The sequence below is a fragment of the Capsella rubella genome, unplaced genomic scaffold (genome assembly GCF_000375325.1).
Source record: "Capsella rubella cultivar Monte Gargano unplaced genomic scaffold, Caprub1_0 scaffold_2, whole genome shotgun sequence".
In the NCBI taxonomy this organism is placed as follows: domain Eukaryota; kingdom Viridiplantae; phylum Streptophyta; class Magnoliopsida; order Brassicales; family Brassicaceae; genus Capsella; species Capsella rubella.
In genome coordinates this window covers 3,242,243-3,262,861 of record NW_006238922.1, presented here as the reverse complement: position 1 = coordinate 3,262,861, position 20,619 = coordinate 3,242,243, and the positions used below count along the sequence as shown (strand labels likewise).

Here is a 20,619-nt window from a genome sequence, read left to right as displayed (position 1 = left end):
TTTTTCACATGCGTAGAAAGAAGAACTAGAAGAAATTAGATCTCAACATGATACATTCAAGTCTTACCCTTTCATTTTAGTAGAAGCTTACGTACGTCAAGTGTCTCAATGTTTATTTGTAAATTAAATGACTTGCTCAAATTTCTATATCTATTTCTAGGTTAAGTACCATTTGTTAAATTTGTAGACATAAAACCTATATACTAGTAAAACAAATCTCTATAGTCACTTGAATATTCGTGGTTGTGCCTTAATATCCGTGGATATAGTGTCGTAGTTTAAATAATTCGTGGCTTTTTAAAAAAAAATCTCTTTATAGCCGAGAATTTTCGTAACTGCCAAGTGGTTATAGGTATTTTTTTATTACTAGTATGTATAGGTTATGAGTTTTTGCAACTTCTTTACAAGAAGATTAAGCTATACAATGTAAAACATTAGTTTGGATTTTATTAAATACAGATATACATATATGTTTGACGATAACATTTGACATCAATAATAATTATTAATAACATAACATATCTTCATATTTGATATAAAACAAATAATTTAGACATCATATGATCTAGACATCACGGTGACAACGTGTAGAATCTTGACAACCACGACGATAAGGATTAACAAGTTCTTTAACACATTCTTTAGGATTTTTACTGCCACATGCAGGGATTCTATCTTTTGCAATAGCTCCATATCCTAAATAATTTCCTTCTACTCTTGATCCGCTGAAGAATGATAACATAATCATTATCGAAACAAAGAAGAAACATGTAAGGCTCTTTTTGGATGCAGCCATTGTTTCTTAAAAAACTAAAAACTAAAAAATATAATCTTATTGAACTTTTATTTAGTTGTATTATGATCTATTTAATGATAACTTGTGTTGCTTTGATTTATAGTAAGAGAGATGATTCTAAATAAAGATTGCCATAGCATAATGCATGGGCATGAAAAATTTATTCGCTATTTATATGTCATTTACGGTTTTCAGTTTTTCTCATTAGCAGGAATCTTCAAAATGTAAATGATATACAATGGCATGGCAACAACTTGTAACTGTTTAACAAATTTAAATCAATATTGTGTGATCGTATTTTCTAAGCTTTCAGTTAGTATATCTAGCAGCAAAGAACTAAAAAGTTTGTTACCTTTTTCCCCCTTATATCACTTTGGTGACATCCCTCCTCTTACTTAAATGATCATTGAATTTTGATGTTTTGCTTATTTTTAGATTCTTTCTCATCATTTCTAATTTTTATTTTTTAATTAATTTTCTATTATGATTGTATCTGTTTGACATATATATGAATTATCAAATTGAACATGTATATATAATATGTCATGGACATCGGATCCGACCACTGAGATGTAAATACTATTTGTGGGTTAAAAAATCACCAAGGTTAATAAGGTACACCATCCCTATATTTCTCTGTATTTTTGTATGTTATGAATTTTACATATAAAAAAGTTATAGACACAAAATATTATTTTATCCCGAATGATTCTCCAAGGAGTCCTCTTTTTAGTTGTTTAAGGGTTCTATATTTATAGGTCGGAATTGAATTAATTGGGTTGATTAGTCCCTTGATTTTTCTAAAATACTTCCATTTTTATATTGTCTTCATTGTCGCAACATCCTAAATTTGAACTGAGCTTTTTAGAGAATATTTCCTCGGGCTCGCTCTTGGGTTCCAAGCATGAACAACAATCGAATAAAGCTAGCCTACAGTAGATAAGTTCTAGGTCGCTTTCCGGTTCTTTATTGTGCGCTTATGAACCACTCATGAGCTTGTATAGGGTTGTGGCTTCCAGGCCTTCCAATTCAGGTATTTATATTATGGGTTCCTTCCTTCCATAAATGTCATCCAAGTTGACCCACGTGGACATTATATCTGGTTCTATATTGGGCTCGAAATCTCTACTAATAGGTTTGGATATTATAACAAAAGACCAACACCAAAAGCAGAAGAACATGTATCAACTAGGATACTAGAAGGTAGAGAATTCGAAAGAATGAGGTAGATCAGATCTTTCTCAAAATCCGCTGAATCTAGTTCATTTGTTCCGTTGGTGAGTTCTTGAATTAGAATGTGTTCCAACAATGCAACATCTTTTTTTCACATGCGTAGAAAGAAGAACTAGAAGAAATTAGATCTCAACATGATACATTCAAGTCTTACCCTTTTATTTTAGTAGAAGCTTACGTACGTCAAGTGTCTCAATGTATATTTGTAGATTAAATGACTTGCTAAAATTTCTATATCTCTTTCTAGGTTAAGTACCATTTGTTAAAATTTGTAGACATAAAACCTATATACTAGTAAAACAAATCTCTATAGTCACTTAAATATTCGTGGTTGTGCCTTACTATCCGTGGATATATTGTCGTAGTTTAAATAATTCGTGGCTTTTTAAAAAAAATCTCTTTATAGCCGAGAATTTTCGTAACTGCCAAGTGGTTATAGGTATTTTTTATTACTAGTATGTATAGGTTATGAGTTTTTGCAACTTCTTTACAAGAAGATTAAGCTATACAATGTAAAACATTAGTTTGGATTTTATTAAATACAGATATACATATAAGTTTGACGATAACATTTGACATCAATAATAATTACTAATAACATAACATATCTTCATATTTGATATAAAACATATAATTTGGACATCATATGATTTAGACATCACGGTGACAACGTGTAGAATCTTGACAACCACGACGATAAGGATTAACAAGTTCTTTAACACATTCTTTAGGATTTTTACTGCCACATGCAGGGATTCTATCTTTTGCAATAGCTCCATATCCTAAAAAATTTCCTTCTACTCCTGATACACTGAAGAATGATAACATAATCATTATCGAAACAAAGAAGAAACATGTAAGGCTCTTTTTGGATGCAGCCATTGTTTCTTAAAAAACTAAAAACTAAAAAATATAATCTTATTGAACTTTTATTTAGTTGTATTATGATCTATTTAATGATAACTTGTGTTGCTTTGATTTATAGTAAGAGAGATGATTCTAAATAAAGATTGCCATGGCATAATGCATGGGCATGAAAAACTTATTCGCTATTTATATGTCATTTACGGTTTTCAGTTTTTTCTCATAAGCAGGAATCTTCAAAATGTAAATGATATACAATGGCATGGCAACAACTTGTAACTGTTTAACAAATTTAAATGAATATTGTGTGATCGTGTTTTCTAAGCTTTCAGTTAGTATATCTAGAAGCAAAGAAATAAAAAGTTTGATACCTTTTTCCCCCTTATATCACTTTGGTGACATCCCTCCTCTTACTTAAATGATCATTGAATTTTGATGTTTTGCTTATTTTAGATTCTTTCTCATCATTTCTAATTTTTATTTTTTTGATTAATTTTCTATTATGATTGTATCTGTTTGACATATATATGAATTATCAAATTGAACATGTATATATAATATGTCATGGACATCGGATCCGACCACTGAGATGTAAATACTATTTGTGGGTTAAAACATCACCAAGGTTAATAAGGTACACCATCCCTATATTTCTCTGTATTTTTGTATGTTATGAATTTTACATATAAAAAAGTTATAGACACAAAATATTATTTTATCCCGAATGATTCTCCAAGGAGTCCTCCTTTTAGTTGTTTAAGGGTTCTATATTTATAGGTCGCAATTGAAATAATTGGGTTGATTAGTCCCTTGATTTTTCTAAAATACTTCCATTTTTATATTGCCTTCATTGTCGCAACATCCTAAATTTGAACTGATATGAGCTTTTTAGAGAATTTTTCCTCGGGCTCGCTCTTGGGTTCCAAGCTTGAACAACAATCGAATGAAGCTAGCCTACAGTAGATAAGTTCTAGGTTGCTTTCCGGTTTTTTACTGTGTGCTTATGAACCACTCATGAGCTTGTATAGGGTTGTGGTTTCCAGGCCTTCCAGTTCAGGTAGTTATATTATGGGTTCCTTCCTTCTTTAAATGTCATCCAGGTTGAGCCATGTAGACATTATATCTGGTTCTCTGTTGGGCTCGAAATCTCTACTAATAGGTTTGGATATTCTAACAAAAGACCAACACCAAAAGCAGAAGAATATGTATCAACTAGGATACTAGAAGGTAGAGAATTCGAAAGAATGAGGTAGATCAGATCTTTCTCAAAATCCACTGCATCTAGTTCATTTGTTCCGTTGGTGAGTTCTTGAATTAGAATGTGTTCCAACAATGCAACATTTTTTTTTTCACATGCGTAGAAAGAAGAACTAGAAGAAATTAGATCTCAACATGATACATTCAAGTCTTACCCTTTCATTTTAGTAGAAGCTTACGTACGTCAAGTGTCTCAATGTTTATTTGTAAATTAAATGACTTGCTCAAATTTCTATATCTATTTCTAGGTTAAGTACCATTTGTTAAATTTGTAGACATAAAACCTATATACTAGTAAAACAAATCTCTATAGTCACTTGAATATTCGTGGTTGTGCCTTAATATCCGTGGATATAGTGTCGTAGTTTAAATAATTCGTGGCTTTTTAAAAAAAATCTCTTTATAGCCGAGAATTTTCGTAACTGCCAAGTGGTTATATGTATTTTTTTATAACTAGTATGTATAGGTTATGAGTTTTTGCAACTTCTTTACAAGAAGATTAAGCTATACAATGTAAAACATTAGTTTGGATTTTATTAAATACAGATATACATATATGTTTGACGATAACATTTGACATCAATAATAATTATTAATAACATAACATATCTTCATATTTGATATAAAACAAATAATTTAGACATCATATGATTTAGACATCACGGTGACAACGTGTAGAATCTTGACAACCACGACGATAAGGATTAACAAGTTCTTTAACACATTCTTTAGGATTTTTACTGCCACATGCAGGGATTCTATCTTTTGCAATAGCTCCATATCCTAAAAAATTTCCTTCTACTCCTGATACACTGAAGAATGATAACATAATCATTATCGAAACAAAGAAGAAACATGTAAGGCTCTTTTTGGATGCAGCCATTGTTTCTTAAAAACCTAAATACTAAAAAAAAAAAAATCCTCTTGAACTTTTATTTAGTTGTATTATGATCTATTTAATGATAACTTGTGTTGCTTTGATTTATAATAAGAGAGATGATTCTAAATAAAGATTGCCATAGCATAATGCATGGGCATGAAAAACTTATTCGCTATTTATATGTCATTTACGGTTTTCAGTTTTTCTCATAAGCAGGAATCTTCAAAATGTAAATGATATACAATGGCATGACAACAACTTGTAACTGTTTAACAAATTCAAATGGATATTGTGTGATCGTGTTTTCTAAACTTTCAGTTAGTGTATCTAGAAGCAAAGAAATAAAAAGCTTGATACCTTTTTTTTTTTGTTCCCTTATATCACTTTGGTGACATCCCTCACAGAGCTTTGACATCTTCTTACTTATATATATGATCACTGAGTTTTGATATTTTGCTTATTTTAGTTTGTTTCTCATCATTTCTAATTTTTATTTTTTGATTAAATTTCTATTATCTTCGTACCTTTTTGACATATATCTGAATTTTCAAACTGAGCATCTCATTAATATATAAGATTATAGACACAAAGTATTATTTTATTCCAAATTATGATTCTCCAAGTAATCCTCTTTAATTGTTTAGGGTTCTATATTTATATGTTGCAATCGATTATATTCGATATTTGGCTGATCAATCTCTTGATTTTCCTATAATGCTTCCATTTTGATATTGCCTTCATTATTGTAACATCTTGAATTTGAACTGATATGAGCTTTTTAGGAGATTTTTCCTTTTGGGCTCGCTCCTGAGTTCCGAGCAGAACAAGAATAGAATGGAACTAACCTAGAGCAGATAGGTCTAGGCCGCTCTGGGGTCTTGGCTTTGAGGCCATCCAATTCATGCATCTATATTTGGGTCCCTTTCTTCCATAAATGTCGTCTAGGTGGAGCCATGTTTCTTTAACAAAAAAAAATTTGAAGTCCTTAGGCACAGGCAATGCTTGACGATTAATACTTTTAAGATGAGAATAATTTGGTCCCGGCGGGGCTCGAACCCGCGACCTTCGGCTCATAAGACCAACGCTCTAACCAACTGAGCTACGGGACCAGATGATTAATTTTTCGCATGTTTTAATAATTTTCTACGCATTAGAGAAAACCGCTCTAGTCTTATCTCCCATTTATAGGACAACATTGGTCTAGTACAAAGAGCTGATGCAATAATACTATACACACTATTTTTTGTTTGTTGTGATATAGGAGCTCTAATACAAACCATGTTACATGTACAAACAATCCTCTATGGTCTACTCATCTCAATTCAAAACCAATAAAGAAAAAAAATACAAAAGGCAAAAGAACAAGGTCAAAGAATAGCTCATAATCATGAAGCGCAATGAAAGCTTACGCAATATTGATAAATTACTCAAATTATTGTCTCTTGCTCTGTGATCTTGAAACTGGAGTACTCATGTCAGTGTCTGAGCTTATCTCCATACTCCCCTCTCGCGTTCTAGGACGCCTTCGGTCCTGAAAGAAACATAGTTTCAGTTATAACCAACACCTATTATGGTCTTACAGGTCAGCTCACGAGATGGATTAATAAACAAGTTAGAGATCAGCTTTCAACAATTAGAACAGCAGCTTTCCCCTAAAAGCCCGATGCACTAGTTGTAGTTGTACTTGTACAAAGGCTATTTTTTCTTTGAATATAATTTAACATTAAATTCGGAAAAAAAATATGGTCTTATGTCTATGTTAATTATAACACTAACCTCTCTTGGAATGGGATATTCTTCAGACTCAAGCATACGTACAACTTGACTCATTTTAGGCCGCTTGTCTGAATCCGGATCAACGCATCTTAGAGCCGTCAAAAGGGCTCGTTTTAGCGATCTTGTAGGCGGCTTAACCTCTATGTTTGGATCAACTACTTCTTCTGATCTCCTTGTTCCAACCATCATCTTTAACCAGTCCACTAGGTTCACCTACAATACTCTAGTGTTGGTTTGCTATTAACTCGTTAAACCAAATGAAAATAGTTTATTACCTCATGCGCAGGACGGCCATAATCCACAGGGTCTCGTCCTGTGATTGCTTCTAAGAGCACAACACCAAAGCTGTACACATCACTTTTTTCGTTTAAGAGCCCTGTGTTTGCATATTCAGGAGCAACGTACCTACAAAACGTCAACAAAAGTCATTTAGTTTTGATACTAAAGACTTCTTGATTTCTTTAAGTTTTTATTAGCCTCTTACCCAAATGTTCCCATCACTCGAGTTGTCACATGACTTTTCCCAGCGCCAAGCAACTTGGCAAGGCCAAAATCAGAAACCTTTGCATTGAACTCGTCATTGATTAGTATGTTGCTTGACTTGATGTCTCTATGCACTACTTTTGGCTCGATTGCTTCATGTAGATATGCAAGACTATACAGAGGAATCATTGATCAGTATATACTAGAATAAGAAGAAGTTTCAAAAATGTTTAAATGAATGATCTTTGCTTGCTTACGCTTTCGATGTGCCGATGAGAACCTTCATCCTAGCTTCCCAAGTTAGATATCCATGCTGCCGCATTCCTCCGTGAAGCCATTGTTCTAAGTTCCCATTGTTCACATACTCATAAACCAATATCCTAATAACAATCTCCATTGATCTTAGTAAGTAACTCACATGTTTGGTTTCTTTCCTCTAAGTTAGACAAGTATTCACCTACCTGTGAGTGCCTTCAATGCAGTAACCAAGAAGCCGAACCAAGTTCTTGTGGCGCACATGACCGATAGCATCAACCTCGACTCGAAACTCTTTTTCAGCTTGTCCCCTACAAAACTAATCAGTCAACCTAAACTCAAAGCGTAAGAAATTAAAATTATAACAACCAGATCACTCACAACTGGTTAAAGATCTTTTTAACTGCAACAGGAGTTCCATTAAGCAACACTCCTCTGTAGACAACACCATAGCCACCTTCACCAATCACATTCTCCTTAGAGAATCTGGTAGTTGCTATTTCAAGATCTCTTAGTGTAAACCAGTGTCCCCAACCAAGGTGAGACTCAGGCAAACCAGACAATGGAGATGGAGTAGCAATGTTATACAATGATGAAGAAGCCGAAAATTCTTCAGCCGACTCAGAATGTTTATCCATAATCTCTAAATGATGAAACGAGCCTGACCGGCCACTACTACTTCTCTTCTTCCCCATATCCAAATGAACCATTACTTTGTCTGCGTCTTTGTTGTTCTTGTCTTGAATTGTTAGAAGAATACCTTCACCAGGAGCAAAGTTACTCGCTGAGACATGCTCAACTCTCACTTCTCTTATCTCCTTGGAGACCGGAGGCGTTTGGATAACCGGAAGACCGGTTTTCGAGCTTCTTGATTTCTTTTTCGAGGTAAGACAGAACGAAAGAACAGAGAGGATGGCTATGATGAGTAAAGCAACAGCTATCCCAATTACTTCCCAAACCTTAAGTCCAAAGACAGGACTCTCTCTAGATAGCTGGTTATTCAAGTCACCTCCCATTTTTTTTTCCCTAAAATTTACACAAATTTCTAAAATCAAACCTTATTTTCCAAAACCATGTTGAAATAAACAGAGTCCAAGTTCATGAGATTAATGAAGAGAGTCTCCAAGTTTGTGTTTGTGGTCCAATGTTTATCCATACTGAAATATAATTACTCACAGAGAGACAAAAATATTCCCAGAAAAACACACAAAAGGACAACAGAAGTAGCTAAACTCAAGGACATTAATTTAAGAACACAAGCAATAATGTTGGTCTTCAATATAGATATAAACAGAGAATACAGACAGAGTAAGTACTAAAGAAGGTGAGAATTTAATGTTTAATTACCTGATCTTGATATTTCAGATCATACAAGAATTAAAACCCATTTACCAATCTTGAAGATGATTGAATTCCAGATCCTAGAATTTGAGAAAAGAAAAAATAAGATGGAAACACTTAGAAAAAATTCAGGAAGAAAACCATAAAGAAGCAAATCCAAGAAGCAAGAAATCAAGAAAATGAACAGCTCAGACAAAGAGACAAGACCTTTCTTTGGCCTTCTTCTTAAGGCAAGTGTCAATGTAGAAGAAAGATAAAGAAAGGACTGTGGAGATCTAAGCTTGTAAGGAGCTGTCATGTAACTACAACAACTACACTAAAACTGTAATAAACAACATATCCAAAATAAACACACTCTGGCCCAGCCAGTGAATAGAGAGAACATTTAAAAGAATATATAATAAGTTTTGGGGTTTTAATATAAAGAAGAAGAGAAGAGAAAACTTTGAAATGTGGGGAGTGAGATCTGGTGGAAGGTAATAAGAGAAGAAGAGGAGATAGAGGTATCAAGTGTGGTAGGTAGTGAAAACTTCTTATTTTTTTTTGTATTTTTTATGGTGTGAGAGTGAGACAATGAATGGTGAGAGAGATGTCTTGCCTTGCATTGCAATTACATTATACAGAACATCATGAGAATGTGTATGGTCAACATGTGAGAATAATGAATGATGATGATGATGATGTTTTAGTTACCAGAACTAACCGTCAGCAAAATGTAACATACCAGCAAAATGTAAAGTGTAGTGAATAATTAGTAAACACGAGTTTTGGATAAGGAATTGTATAATACAGTATAAATTATAAGGTAATTGCACACAAAAAAAAAAAAAAAAAAGATTGTAGAAATTTTTTTTATCTAACTCTGCTTTGGTCACCTAAGATGTGAATCATGTGACATGTGAGTTTGAGTTTGTGCCATTAAAGAATCTACCAAAGACTGGTTCATTCAACTAACCCACACATGCATGGTCATATGAAAAACTGAGAAGTTGACTATTAACCTGCCACATGAGTTCATGACTAGCTAACAAGGTAGGTCACAAATTTTATAACTATATACTTCATAGAAAGACGTATTATTTACTGGCAAGAGATCTCTTAAAACACTCAAACGAAGTCTAATTTCTTGTGACTTGTGGACTACTAAGGCTAGCTCTGAGACCAATTATCCGACATCCGGATCCGACATTTTTAATATTTTATTAGTATTAATTATTATATAATATATTTTTCTTATTTTTATATTAAATTTTTTTTTCTTATTATTATTTTTAATTAATACATTTTAATTTTAATTTTTAAAAATTTTATGATAATTTTTTAAAAATTAAAAAAAATAATTAAAAATATTGGATACGGATATCCTCGGATATCCAGTTTTTTTATACGAATATCTGCTACCCGGATATCCGGGATAACGGATTCGGAGCCAGCTATTAAACCTACAGATCCGCCGGATATGGATATGGATCCGCATATCCTAAAAAAGGCCTGATATCCGGCTCCCTTCCAGGCCTAACTAAGGCCATGTTCTTTTTATAGTAGTGTGACTCTTAGTTGCGATTGGCTTTAATTAATTGTTTTTTTATTTTAAATTTGGGTTGTGCCGTACATGAGAGATAATACGTAGATGTGTAAATATCTGGAATTACAGATCTGTAACATAAAAAACATCAATAATCGCAACCTTAAATTAAAAGGCTGGATTATGTCGCTGTAAAATCCAGCGATTCTGAATTCTTAAAATTTTAATCGTAGCAACAGATTTTAAGAGAGATGCAAAAAAGATGAACCGGAGATGTAAAACAATATTTTGATTGCTGGCTGCAGTCACAGCGATTATCCCCCGAACAGGTTCTAAAAATCACTTGATAAGGTTGCTTCACATTTTGAATACTTTTGGAGCCTATTTTGATATGAGTATCAAACAATCCTTGAAACAAAAACTAGTCCTACGCATCTGGTTTATGCTGGTTGAATGGTTAAGTTCTCTAAATTTTTTTTTCTTTGGTTTAGCTCAAATTCTGCCGAATTGATCTGAATGCAAATTTTGTTAGGTTTGGTTTGAATCAAAAGTCTGTTTTTTCGGTTTTTGTATATAATTTCAAATCTATCCAGCAAATAAACGGATTTTTTGTCTTTAAACTGAACCCATATAAACTGACTTCCTTAGCTTAAATTTGTGTAATTTGTTACTAACCACAATCAGTGACGAACCCATAATTTTTTTTGTACATAAAATGAAACAATAGAGACTTCCATCCAAGATTGAGGGGTCAAAAACACAAAAATCTTTACCAAATAAGCCGATAATGCATAACATATACTAAGCAAAATTTTGAATATATATACTTAACTTCCTGTGTGATAGTTGTACATTTATATGAGATCAGTAGAGATATTGAGATGATATATTCAAGATAATTCGTCAGAAATGTGAACCTATGATAACTGAAAGGCGAAAGAATACAACAATTTGTAGATAATTTGGAAAGAACCTATAGAGTTTATGTGACAGAATTAAGTCCACTACCATCAGTTCTATAACATGGTTCCTAATGATTATGTATGAGCAATGGATCTTTATACTTAACTAGTTAGTTGCCCGCGCTACGCGCGGAAGTTTAATTACGTAGTTTATGAGTAATTGATTCATATTTTATTTCGTACTTATTTTCTCTACTACATCATATTTTTATTTTCTATCTCATGTTATGTTTGTATAGAAAATCTATTTTATTTTAGTTTCGATAACAGTTGAGAAATTAAGCGTGTATAGTATAAATTGATGTGTAGGCGTAAACGGAAGTGTTACGGAGAGTTGCAAAAAAAAATGTGTTATTAAGGCTCTCACCAAATATAGATTTAGATGATGTTAATATTGTGGGTCCTTTTAATATGTTGGTCCAAAAGTTGAGAATGATTTGTGGATTCGCGCGAACTGTTGTATTTTTTTTTTATTGATTTGGCGATTGTTGTTTATTATCTATTTATTTTTGTTTGTTAAGTTTTTGTTTGTTATTTTTATTTGTTATATTTGTTTGTTATATTTGTTATTTGTTTTTGTTATGTAACATACATATTAGTATAATCTACTTTATACTAGTTTAACATATTTATTTTATTATAATTATTATTTGAAAGGACTTTTCATATTTGTTTTTGAAAAAACTTGTTTTCATGTGTATAAATCTTTAAATTAAATGACAAAATGGTATAAATAATTTATTAAAATGACTTTTCATATTATTTTTGAAAACTTGTTTACATGGTATAAATATTTAAATGAAAGAATAAAATAGTATAAATAAATTATTAAAATTAAATAGTAAAATGATGTGGATGATGATTAGGATGATGAGGTGGCTTAAGGAGAAGAGAGCAAAGTTAACTTTATAAAACTATAGAGCTTTTGTAGATAATAATGAGGAGAGGACATATATAATTAACTCTATATACAGAGACAAAAAAACATCCATTTGATAGTACTAAGAACTTTTAAACTAGTTAATTCAAACGGATCAACAACATGAACCAAAAAAGAAAATCTATATGAACCTATAAAATAATTATAGAGGTAGAACTATTGCAAAAAATCTATATGAACGTAAATATTTAAACTGATAAAAAAAAAAATTAGTATAGAGCATCTATGGAATCACATCTCCAAACAAAAGATATGTTTGAAATCTAACACTCAAAATTTTCAAAATTTGATATTCCAATGTGGGTCTGCCATTGACCACAACTATATTAAAAAGAAGCAGGTTTTCTAGTTTGTAGTTTGTACTAAAACAAAGGAATTTTAATGAAAATTCCCTAAGTATTAGTCAATACATATAAAAACTCAATATTAATTGTAAATAGAAAAAACAATGAAGTAAGAGATTTAATGACAGAACCTTCAAGTAAGAAATTTTAATGAAATTTTTAATATAATTTCGCGTAAACATCACTCGTTTAATTGATATTTTGAGTTATTTTTAGTTAAAAAGTGACATGTATGTATTTTGTACATTTAAAACAATGCGGTGTTTGTCATTGATGTTTTAAAATTTCTAATGTTGGGTTCAATAGCAAGTGTTTATCAATGCTTATTACGGCTGATTGTCGCTGTCGTTAATTTACTTATGGTGGCTGATTTGGTAGATCGATTCCCTTCGATGGCTGAGTTACGTTATTCTTTATGGCTGATTTATGTTTAACAATTCATATGTAATTTAGTTTGTTTTATGTTGTGGCTGAGTTTGATTTATGTTGCGACTGAGTTATTATATGCTTGACGGCTAAATTATGACTATCAATATATATTGGTGGATGAGTTATTGTTTATGTTATGGCTGAATTATGGTTATCAATGTATGTTTGGCTGAGTTTGTTTTATGTTTCAGTGGAGTTATGATATGTTTTACTTGAATGAACCTTTCCGGCCAATTTCTTACATGAGAATATTTCCTACCAATTTATTGCAAAATATTATTTTTCATATATTTTTAAAAAGATTTATGATATAAAATTCACGTAGATGTTAAAACTGAAAACAAATGTACGATTATCTTATATAATTTTCAAGTAAAATATACATTTTAAATTAATTACATAATTAACCCAAAACTAAAATTCAGATCTGACTATTTATTTACTTATTATTTAATTTATTAATTATAGTTTTAGTATTAATTTGATACATATTGTTTTAAATATAATGGAATATTTATTAATGTATAATTTCAAACTTTGCGAATAATATTTATTTTATTGTATTTAAAATACAAAAATTTCAAATGGGCTCTCTAATACTACTGGGCTTTAAGCAGACCCATTAGCTGTAGAAAGAAAAAAACCAAAAGTATATAAATTAAAAGTCAGCAAAATTAGGGTTTTAACTCTCTTTTTCCCCAAGCCAATTTTATTTTTACATATTATTTGGATTAATATTAGGTATTATTTTGACATTTTAATTATATTTACAAAATTAAAAAATAAATTAATTAATAGGAAGCATTTTTGACTAAAATAATTGTAGGAAAATAGAAGGAGACATTTTGTAGGAAAATAGTTGAAATGTGTTTCCTTATAAATATTTTGGTAGGAAAAGAGTCAAAACTTTCCTTCTATTTCCTTCATAGTTTTTTTTTTACCTTTTTTATTTTAAGTTTGATTTGTTTTTAAATAAAAAATGATATGGCATATTGCTGTATTTTGATTGGCTATTAGAATGGGGTAAGGGTGAACCCAAGTATTTTTCGTGTAAGAAAGATACTTACAGTCTTTACAGTAAGTAAGTAAAAAACCCAAATATACAATGTTGTAGTTTTCACCATTGTATATTTACAGTCTCTATGCAAGAGATTAGGTGCTTCTCGTATATACTTTTTTTATTTTAATAACTAAATTTCTTTCCTAGGTTTTAATACAGAAGTACTCTTTTGTATTATCAGTTCGTGTAAATCATTGCATGCAAAAGATAACAACACATGCATCAAGTATAATACAATCCGACCTTAGCTCAGTTGGTAGAGCGGAGGACTGTAGTTGAAGCAGAATATCCTTAGGTCACTGGTTCGAATCCGGTAGGTCGGAAGTGACTCCAACATATGATATGTTATTTGCGTTGTGAAATCTATATTTTTCAATCTTGGATATAACATGCACACACTATGAAGACAATTTTACTTGGAATAAAACATTTGGTTGAATTGTGTACACTAATTGTATGTGTAGATTTTTCAAGTATTGACGAAATCATAAGAAATAATTTTCATATATACTAGAAACAAATAACCATGAACTTTCCTAGTTTCTTTGATCAAACAACTATATAATTGTAAGGATTTTGAAAGATAAAATACAAATTTGTATGCATAATTATATTTAAACAGATGTGGTAGTGCCTAATAATTGTCAACCTTTATACAAGGCTACAAGCATAGTGAAAAACTCCTTGCCACCTTCTTGCACGATTTCAATGGCTTCTTTTAAAAATATATATAAACAATCATAGTTGCCCACTCTCAACTTCACATGCATAAATGTAAATATTGACTGTATATATCAACAAAGAAGCTCCTTAGAAATTTGGTTTTGAATTATAAAATATGTACTTTAACTTAAAAAATATGAAGATAACTAAACAAGGTTTATGTGACTAAAATTTTCATTTAATTGAGATACTAATTAATCCATGCTTAGACTTATTTCTCACTCAAAACGAACACTTATGATAGAGAGTGCTATATAGCCAAGTCTATCTATTTTGAAATGCGAGTTTACTTTACGGAAAGTGGACGTGCCGGAGTGGTTATCGGGCATGACTAGAAATCATGTGGGCTTTGCCCACGCAGGTTTGAATCCTGCTGTTCACGTTTTTATTTATCGTGTTTTTAGATTTTTAACTTGTTTTTACGTATCTCTTAATTTCCACGGTTGTGCATCATGTAAACTTTTTGTAATGCTTAGTACGGATTTTAATAATGTGACACAAAAGACAACATCAATGTTTCAAAATCAGTTTTCTTTGTACTTCTCTTCTACATACTTTTAAAATCGATTCAAAGTACTACTTTGAGTCGTCTGGATCCGAATATTCTAGATGTATAAAATGTTATTATACAAAACCGACCTTAGCTCAGTTGGTAGAGCGGAGGACTGTAGTAGACGCAGATTATCCTTAGGTCACTGGTTCGAATCCGGTAGGTCGGATCTTATAGTATAAAACTTTTTTCTTTTCGTTTTGAATTTCTATTCTATTGTCAAGAAATATAAGTACTAAATTGTTATCATTTGGAAATACGAATACTAAAAAATGCATACTTGGAGAGTATACTGTTGGAATGAGATCAAATGTCAGAGGTATTTTTCCTATACTTTAGACTGTTGATGTATCAACCATCACCATCGTATATTTACAATCTTTATGCAAGAAATTAGGTGCTTCTCGTATATTTTTTCTTTATTATAACTTAATTTCTTTCCTAGGTTTTAATATTGAATTACTCTTTGTATTATCATCTCGTGTAAATCATTGTATTCAAAATATAAGAACACATGTATAAAGTATAATACAATCCGACCTTAGCTCAGTTGGTAGAGCGGAGGACTGTAGTTGAAGCAGAATATCCTTAGGTCACTGGTTCGAATCCAGTAGGTCGGAAGTGACTCCAACATATGAGATGTTATTTGCGTTGTGACATCTATATTTTTGAATCTTGGATATAACATGCACACACTATGAAGAGAAATTTACTTGGAATAAAACATTTGGTTGAATTTGTGTACACTAATTGTATGTGTAGATTTTTCAAGTATTGACAAAATCATAAAAAATAATTTTCATATATACTAGAAACATATAACCATGAACTTTCCTAGTTTCTTTGATCAAACAACCATATAATTGTAAGGATTTTGAAATATAAAATACAAATTTTTACGCATAATTATATTTAAACGAATGTGGTAGTGCCTAATAATTGTCAACCTTCATACAAGGCTACAAGCATAGTGAAAAAATCCTTGACACCTTCTTGCACGATTTCAATGGCTTCTTTTAAAAAATTTATATAATCAATCATAGTTGCCCACTCTCAACTTTACATGCATAAATGTAAATATTAACTGTATATATCAACAAAGAAGCTCCTTAGAAATTTGGTCTTTGAATTATAAAAGATGTACTTTAACTTTAAAAATATGAAGATAACCAAACCAGGTTTATGTGACTTAAATTTTCATTTAATTGACATACTAATTAATCCATGCTTAGACTTAGTTCTCACTCAAAACCAACACTTATGATAGAGAGTGCTATATAGCTAAGTCTATCTATTTTGAAATGCGAGTTTACTTTACGGAAAGTGGACGTGCCGGAGTGGTTATCGGGCATGACTAGAAATCATGTGGGCTTTGCCCGCGCAGGTTCGAATCCTGCCGTTCACGTTTTTAATTATCGTGTTTTTAGATTTTTAACTTGTTTTTTTTACGTATCTCTTAATTTCCACGGTTGTGCATCATGTAAACTTTTTGTAATGCTTAGTACGGATTTTAATAATGTCAAACAAAAAGACAACATCAGAGTTTCTAAGGCGCCTTTTTTGTACTTCTCTTTTACATACTTTCAAAATCGATTCAAAGTACTATTTTGAATCGTCTGGATCCGAATCTTCTAGATGTATAAAATGTTATTATACAAAACCGACCTTAGCTCAGTTGGTAGAGCGGAGGACTGTAGTAGACGCAGATTATCCTTAGGTCACTGGTTCGAATCCGGTAAGTCGGATCTTATAGTATAACACTTTTTTCTTTTCGTTTTGAATTTCTATTCTATTGTCAAGAAATATAAGTACTAAATTGTTATCATTTGGAAATACGAATACTAAAAAAGGCATACTTGGAGAGTATACTGTTTGAATGAGATCAAATGTCAGAGGTATTTTTCCTATACTTTAGACCGTTGATGTATCAACCATCACCATTGTATATTTACAATCTTTATGCAAGAAATTAGGTGCTTATCGTATATTTTTTCTTTATTATAATGATACAATACTTGGTGGTGAGCTTGTATTAGGATAGATATGATGGCTTCACAAGATGGCGGTCGCTTCTTTCTTGTGAAGGAATGATGGTCGTTGATGTAGATCTGACACGATGGCGGTCGCTTCTCTCGTGTGGGATCGAATGAAGGGGAAGTGCTGGCGGATTGAAGTACACCACAGAGATGTGATTGGTCTCTGATACAGTACACGATCTTAGCCTTGTAGAATCACACACACAAGACGAAGAACAAGCTTATTCTCTTAAGAAGAAGTGAAGAAAGTTCGGTTCTTTATTGATAATCAAGGGTGAAAAACTCGTACAACTTCTGCAGGGGGACTTTATAAGAGTCCTTCAGCTAGCCCTAAGGCCGAAACAAATGTAAAAATGCAACAAAGGAAACAAATAAAACTACAAATACAAAGCCATTGTTTTTGGAAAGAAAATAAGTAAAATACTAAAGCAAACTTGAAACCTCGTGATGAGCACGTCTCCTAGCCGTTGTTGGGGCTTAATGGACCTGCAATTATCGAAAATATTGAATAGAACTTACCTGGATGCGATCTAGGCCCAGTCGATGTTCTCTGAACTACGTCTTGTTCTACTTCAGGGGTCTTGTCAGGTGCATGTTTGTTTGTTGGTTTCTTGAAGTAGATGGTTTCTTGGAGTTTCTCTTGGGTAGCTTGATCAGTCTCTTGAAGCTCTTCCAAGTCCTTGATGTCTTGTTCTTGATCTTCACTCTCTCGATCACTCTCGAAGGTGAAGCTTGTTTTGCTCGTCTCTTTTGACTCCATTGTCTTCTCTTGGATTCTAGAGGTTTCTTGACCTGTCAAAGGAGAATTCATACCTGGGGAAATGGTATGTTCAAGACTCATTTGGATGAATGCTTCAGCAAGCTCTTCCTCGGCGATGGGATCATATCCGTCATGATGGAGTAACGGTGGTACAGACCAGTTGACGTAGTTCAGCTCTAGTGAGCTCACAATGTCTTGTACAGCTAGATTGAACCTCTTTCTAAGTTGTTTAGACTTTGAACGAGTCATGGGACATACTGGGACGACTGGTACATGGTGTGGTACAGGATCTGGTACTTGATCTAGTTCAGCGGGTTGGACAGGATAATCGATGTCCGCATCATATAACTTAATTTCTTTCCTAGGTTTTAATATTGAATTACTCTTTGTATTCTCATTTCGTGTAAATTATTGTATTCAAAAGATAAGAACACATGCATAAAGTATAATACAATCCGACCTTAGCTCAGTTGGTATAGCAGAGGACTGTAGTTGAAGCAGAATATCCTTAGGTCACTGGTTCGAATCCGGTAGGTCGGAAGTGACTCCAACATATGAGATGTTATTTGCGTTGTGACATCTATATTTTTGAATGTTGGATATAAAATGCACACACTATGAAGACAAATTTACTTGGAATAAAACATTTGGTTGAATTTGTGTACACTAATTGTATGTGTATATTTTTCAAGTATTGACGAAATCATAAAAAATAATTTTCATATATACTAGAAACATATAACCATGAACTTTCCTAGTTTCTTTGATCAAACAACCATATAATTGTAAGGATTTTGAAACATAAAATACAAATTTTTATGCATAATTATATTTAAACGGATGTGGTAGTGCCTAATAATTGTCAACCTTCATACAAGGCTACAAGCATAGTGAAAAAATCCTTGACACCTTCTTGCACGATTTCAATGGCTTCTTTTAAAAATTTTGTATAATCAATCATAGTTTCCCATTCTAAACTTTACATGCATAAGTGTAAATATCGACTGTATATATCTACAAAGAAGCTCCTTAGAAATTTGGTTTTTGAATTATAAAAGATGTACTTTAACTTTAAAACTATGAAGATAACCAAACAAGGTTTATGTGACTAAAATTTTCATTTAATTGACATACTAATTAATCCATGCTTAGACTTAGTTCTCACTCAAAACCAACACTTATGATAGAGAGTGCTATATAGCTAAGTCTATCTATTTTGAAATGCGAGTTTACTTTACGGAAAGTGGACGTGCCGGAGTGGTTATCGGGCATGACTAGAAATCATGTGGGCTTTGCCCGCGCAGGTTCGAATCCTGCCGTTCACGTTTTTAATTATCGTGTTTTTAGATTTTTAACTTGTTTTTTTTACGTATCTCTTAATTTCCACGGTTGTGCATCATGTAAACCTTTTGTAATGCTTAGTACGGATTTTAATAATGTCACACAAAAAGACAACATCAAAGTTTCTAAGGCGCCTTTTTTTGTACTTCTCTTTTACATACTTCCAAAATCGATTCAAAGTACTATTTTGAATCGTCTGGATCCGAATCTTCTAGATGTATAAAATGTTATTATACAAAACCGACCTTAGCTCAGTTGGTAGAGCGGAGGACTGTAGTAGACGCAGATTATCCTTAGGTCACTGGTTCGAATCCGGTAGGTTGGATCTTATAGTATAAAACTTTTTTCTTTTCGTTTTGAATTTCTATTCTATTGTCAAGAAATATAAGTACTAAATTGTTATCATTTGGAAATACGAATACTAAAATATGCATACTTGGAGAGTATACTGTTGGAATGAGATCAAATGTCAGAGGTATTTTTCCTATACTTTAGACTGTTGATGTATCAACCATCACCATTGTATATTTACAATCTTTATGCAAGAAATTAGGTGCGTCTCTTATATTTTTTCTTTATTATAGCTTAATTTCTTTCCTAGGTTTTAATATTGAATTACTCTTTGTATTATCATTTCGTGTAAATCATTGTATTCAAAATATAAGAACACATGCATAAAGTATAATACAATCCGACCTTAGCTCAGTTGGTAGAGCGGAGGACTGTAGTTGAAGCAGAATATCCTTAGGTGACTGGTTCGAATCCGGTAGGTCGGAAGTGACTCCAACATATGAGATGTTATTTGCGTTGTGACATCTATATTTTTGAATCTTGGATATAACATGCACACATTATGAAGACAAATTTACTTGGAATAAAACATTTGGTTGAATTTTTGTACACTAATTGTATGTGTAGATTTTTCAAGTATTGACGAAATCATAAAAAATAATTTTCATATATACTAGAAACATATAACCATGAACTTTCCTAGTTTCTTTGATCAAACAACCAAATAATTGTAAGGATTTTGAAACATAATATACAAATTTGTATGCATAATT

General features: G+C 32.0%; 2 protein-coding genes and 6 non-coding genes across 8 annotated transcripts; 5 read left to right on the top strand and 3 right to left on the bottom strand.

The window, feature by feature from the left end:
• Nucleotides 1–565: 565 nt before the first annotated feature.
• On the bottom strand, nucleotides 566–796 carry LOC17895862 (protein RALF-like 6). The gene has a single exon (XM_006301170.1). It carries the CDS (start codon nucleotides 794–796, stop codon nucleotides 566–568), a length of 231 nt encoding a protein of 76 aa, XP_006301232.1.
• A 5,269-nt stretch (nucleotides 797–6,065) lies between these two features.
• Nucleotides 6,066–6,139, bottom strand: TRNAI-UAU. The gene has a single exon. It is a non-coding gene; the product is annotated as a tRNA-Ile (tRNA).
• Nucleotides 6,140–6,180: 41 nt separating this feature from the next.
• On the bottom strand, nucleotides 6,181–9,347 carry LOC17895367 (probable receptor-like protein kinase At5g18500). Its single transcript, XM_006301324.2, has 9 exons — nucleotides 9,093–9,347; nucleotides 8,892–8,965; nucleotides 7,926–8,570; nucleotides 7,751–7,855; nucleotides 7,547–7,669; nucleotides 7,291–7,461; nucleotides 7,082–7,211; nucleotides 6,807–7,019; nucleotides 6,181–6,561 (listed from the first exon to the last, which is right to left on the bottom strand). The coding sequence occupies exons 3-9, from the start codon at nucleotides 8,558–8,560 to the stop codon at nucleotides 6,463–6,465; spliced, it is 1,476 nt and encodes a 491-aa protein (XP_006301386.1). The 5' UTR covers nucleotides 8,561–8,570; nucleotides 8,892–8,965; nucleotides 9,093–9,347; the 3' UTR covers nucleotides 6,181–6,462.
• A 5,036-nt stretch (nucleotides 9,348–14,383) lies between these two features.
• TRNAY-GUA lies at nucleotides 14,384–14,468 on the top strand. Its single transcript is given in 2 exon segments — nucleotides 14,384–14,420; nucleotides 14,433–14,468. It is a non-coding gene; the product is annotated as a tRNA-Tyr (tRNA).
• A 700-nt stretch (nucleotides 14,469–15,168) lies between these two features.
• Nucleotides 15,169–15,250, top strand: TRNAS-AGA. Its single transcript has one exon. It is a non-coding gene; the product is annotated as a tRNA-Ser (tRNA).
• A 703-nt stretch (nucleotides 15,251–15,953) lies between these two features.
• Nucleotides 15,954–16,038, top strand: TRNAY-GUA. The gene is given in 2 exon segments: nucleotides 15,954–15,990; nucleotides 16,003–16,038. It is a non-coding gene; the product is annotated as a tRNA-Tyr (tRNA).
• A 703-nt stretch (nucleotides 16,039–16,741) lies between these two features.
• Nucleotides 16,742–16,823, top strand: TRNAS-AGA. The gene has a single exon. It is a non-coding gene; the product is annotated as a tRNA-Ser (tRNA).
• Nucleotides 16,824–19,457: 2,634 nt separating this feature from the next.
• On the top strand, nucleotides 19,458–19,539 carry TRNAS-AGA. Its single transcript has one exon. It is a non-coding gene; the product is annotated as a tRNA-Ser (tRNA).
• The last annotated feature ends 1,080 nt before the right edge of the window (nucleotides 19,540–20,619 follow it).

What these genes read in the sequence shown, in the direction of transcription:
- LOC17895862 (XM_006301170.1), bottom strand. Translation starts at nt 796, where the DNA reads ATGGCTGCATCCAAAAAGAGCCTTACATGTTTCTTCTTTGTTTCGATA.
- LOC17895367 (XM_006301324.2), bottom strand. Translation starts at nt 8,560, where the DNA reads ATGGGAGGTGACTTGAATAACCAGCTATCTAGAGAGAGTCCTGTCTTT. An exon ending in AAAAAGATCTTTAACCAGTT is followed by an intron (nt 7,856 to 7,925) that starts GTGAGTGATCTG and finishes TTAGTTTTGTAG; the next exon opens with GGGACAAGCTGAAAAAGAGT. An exon ending in AATATCCCATTCCAAGAGAG is followed by an intron (nt 6,562 to 6,806) that starts GTTAGTGTTATA and finishes TGTTTCTTTCAG; the next exon opens with GACCGAAGGCGTCCTAGAAC.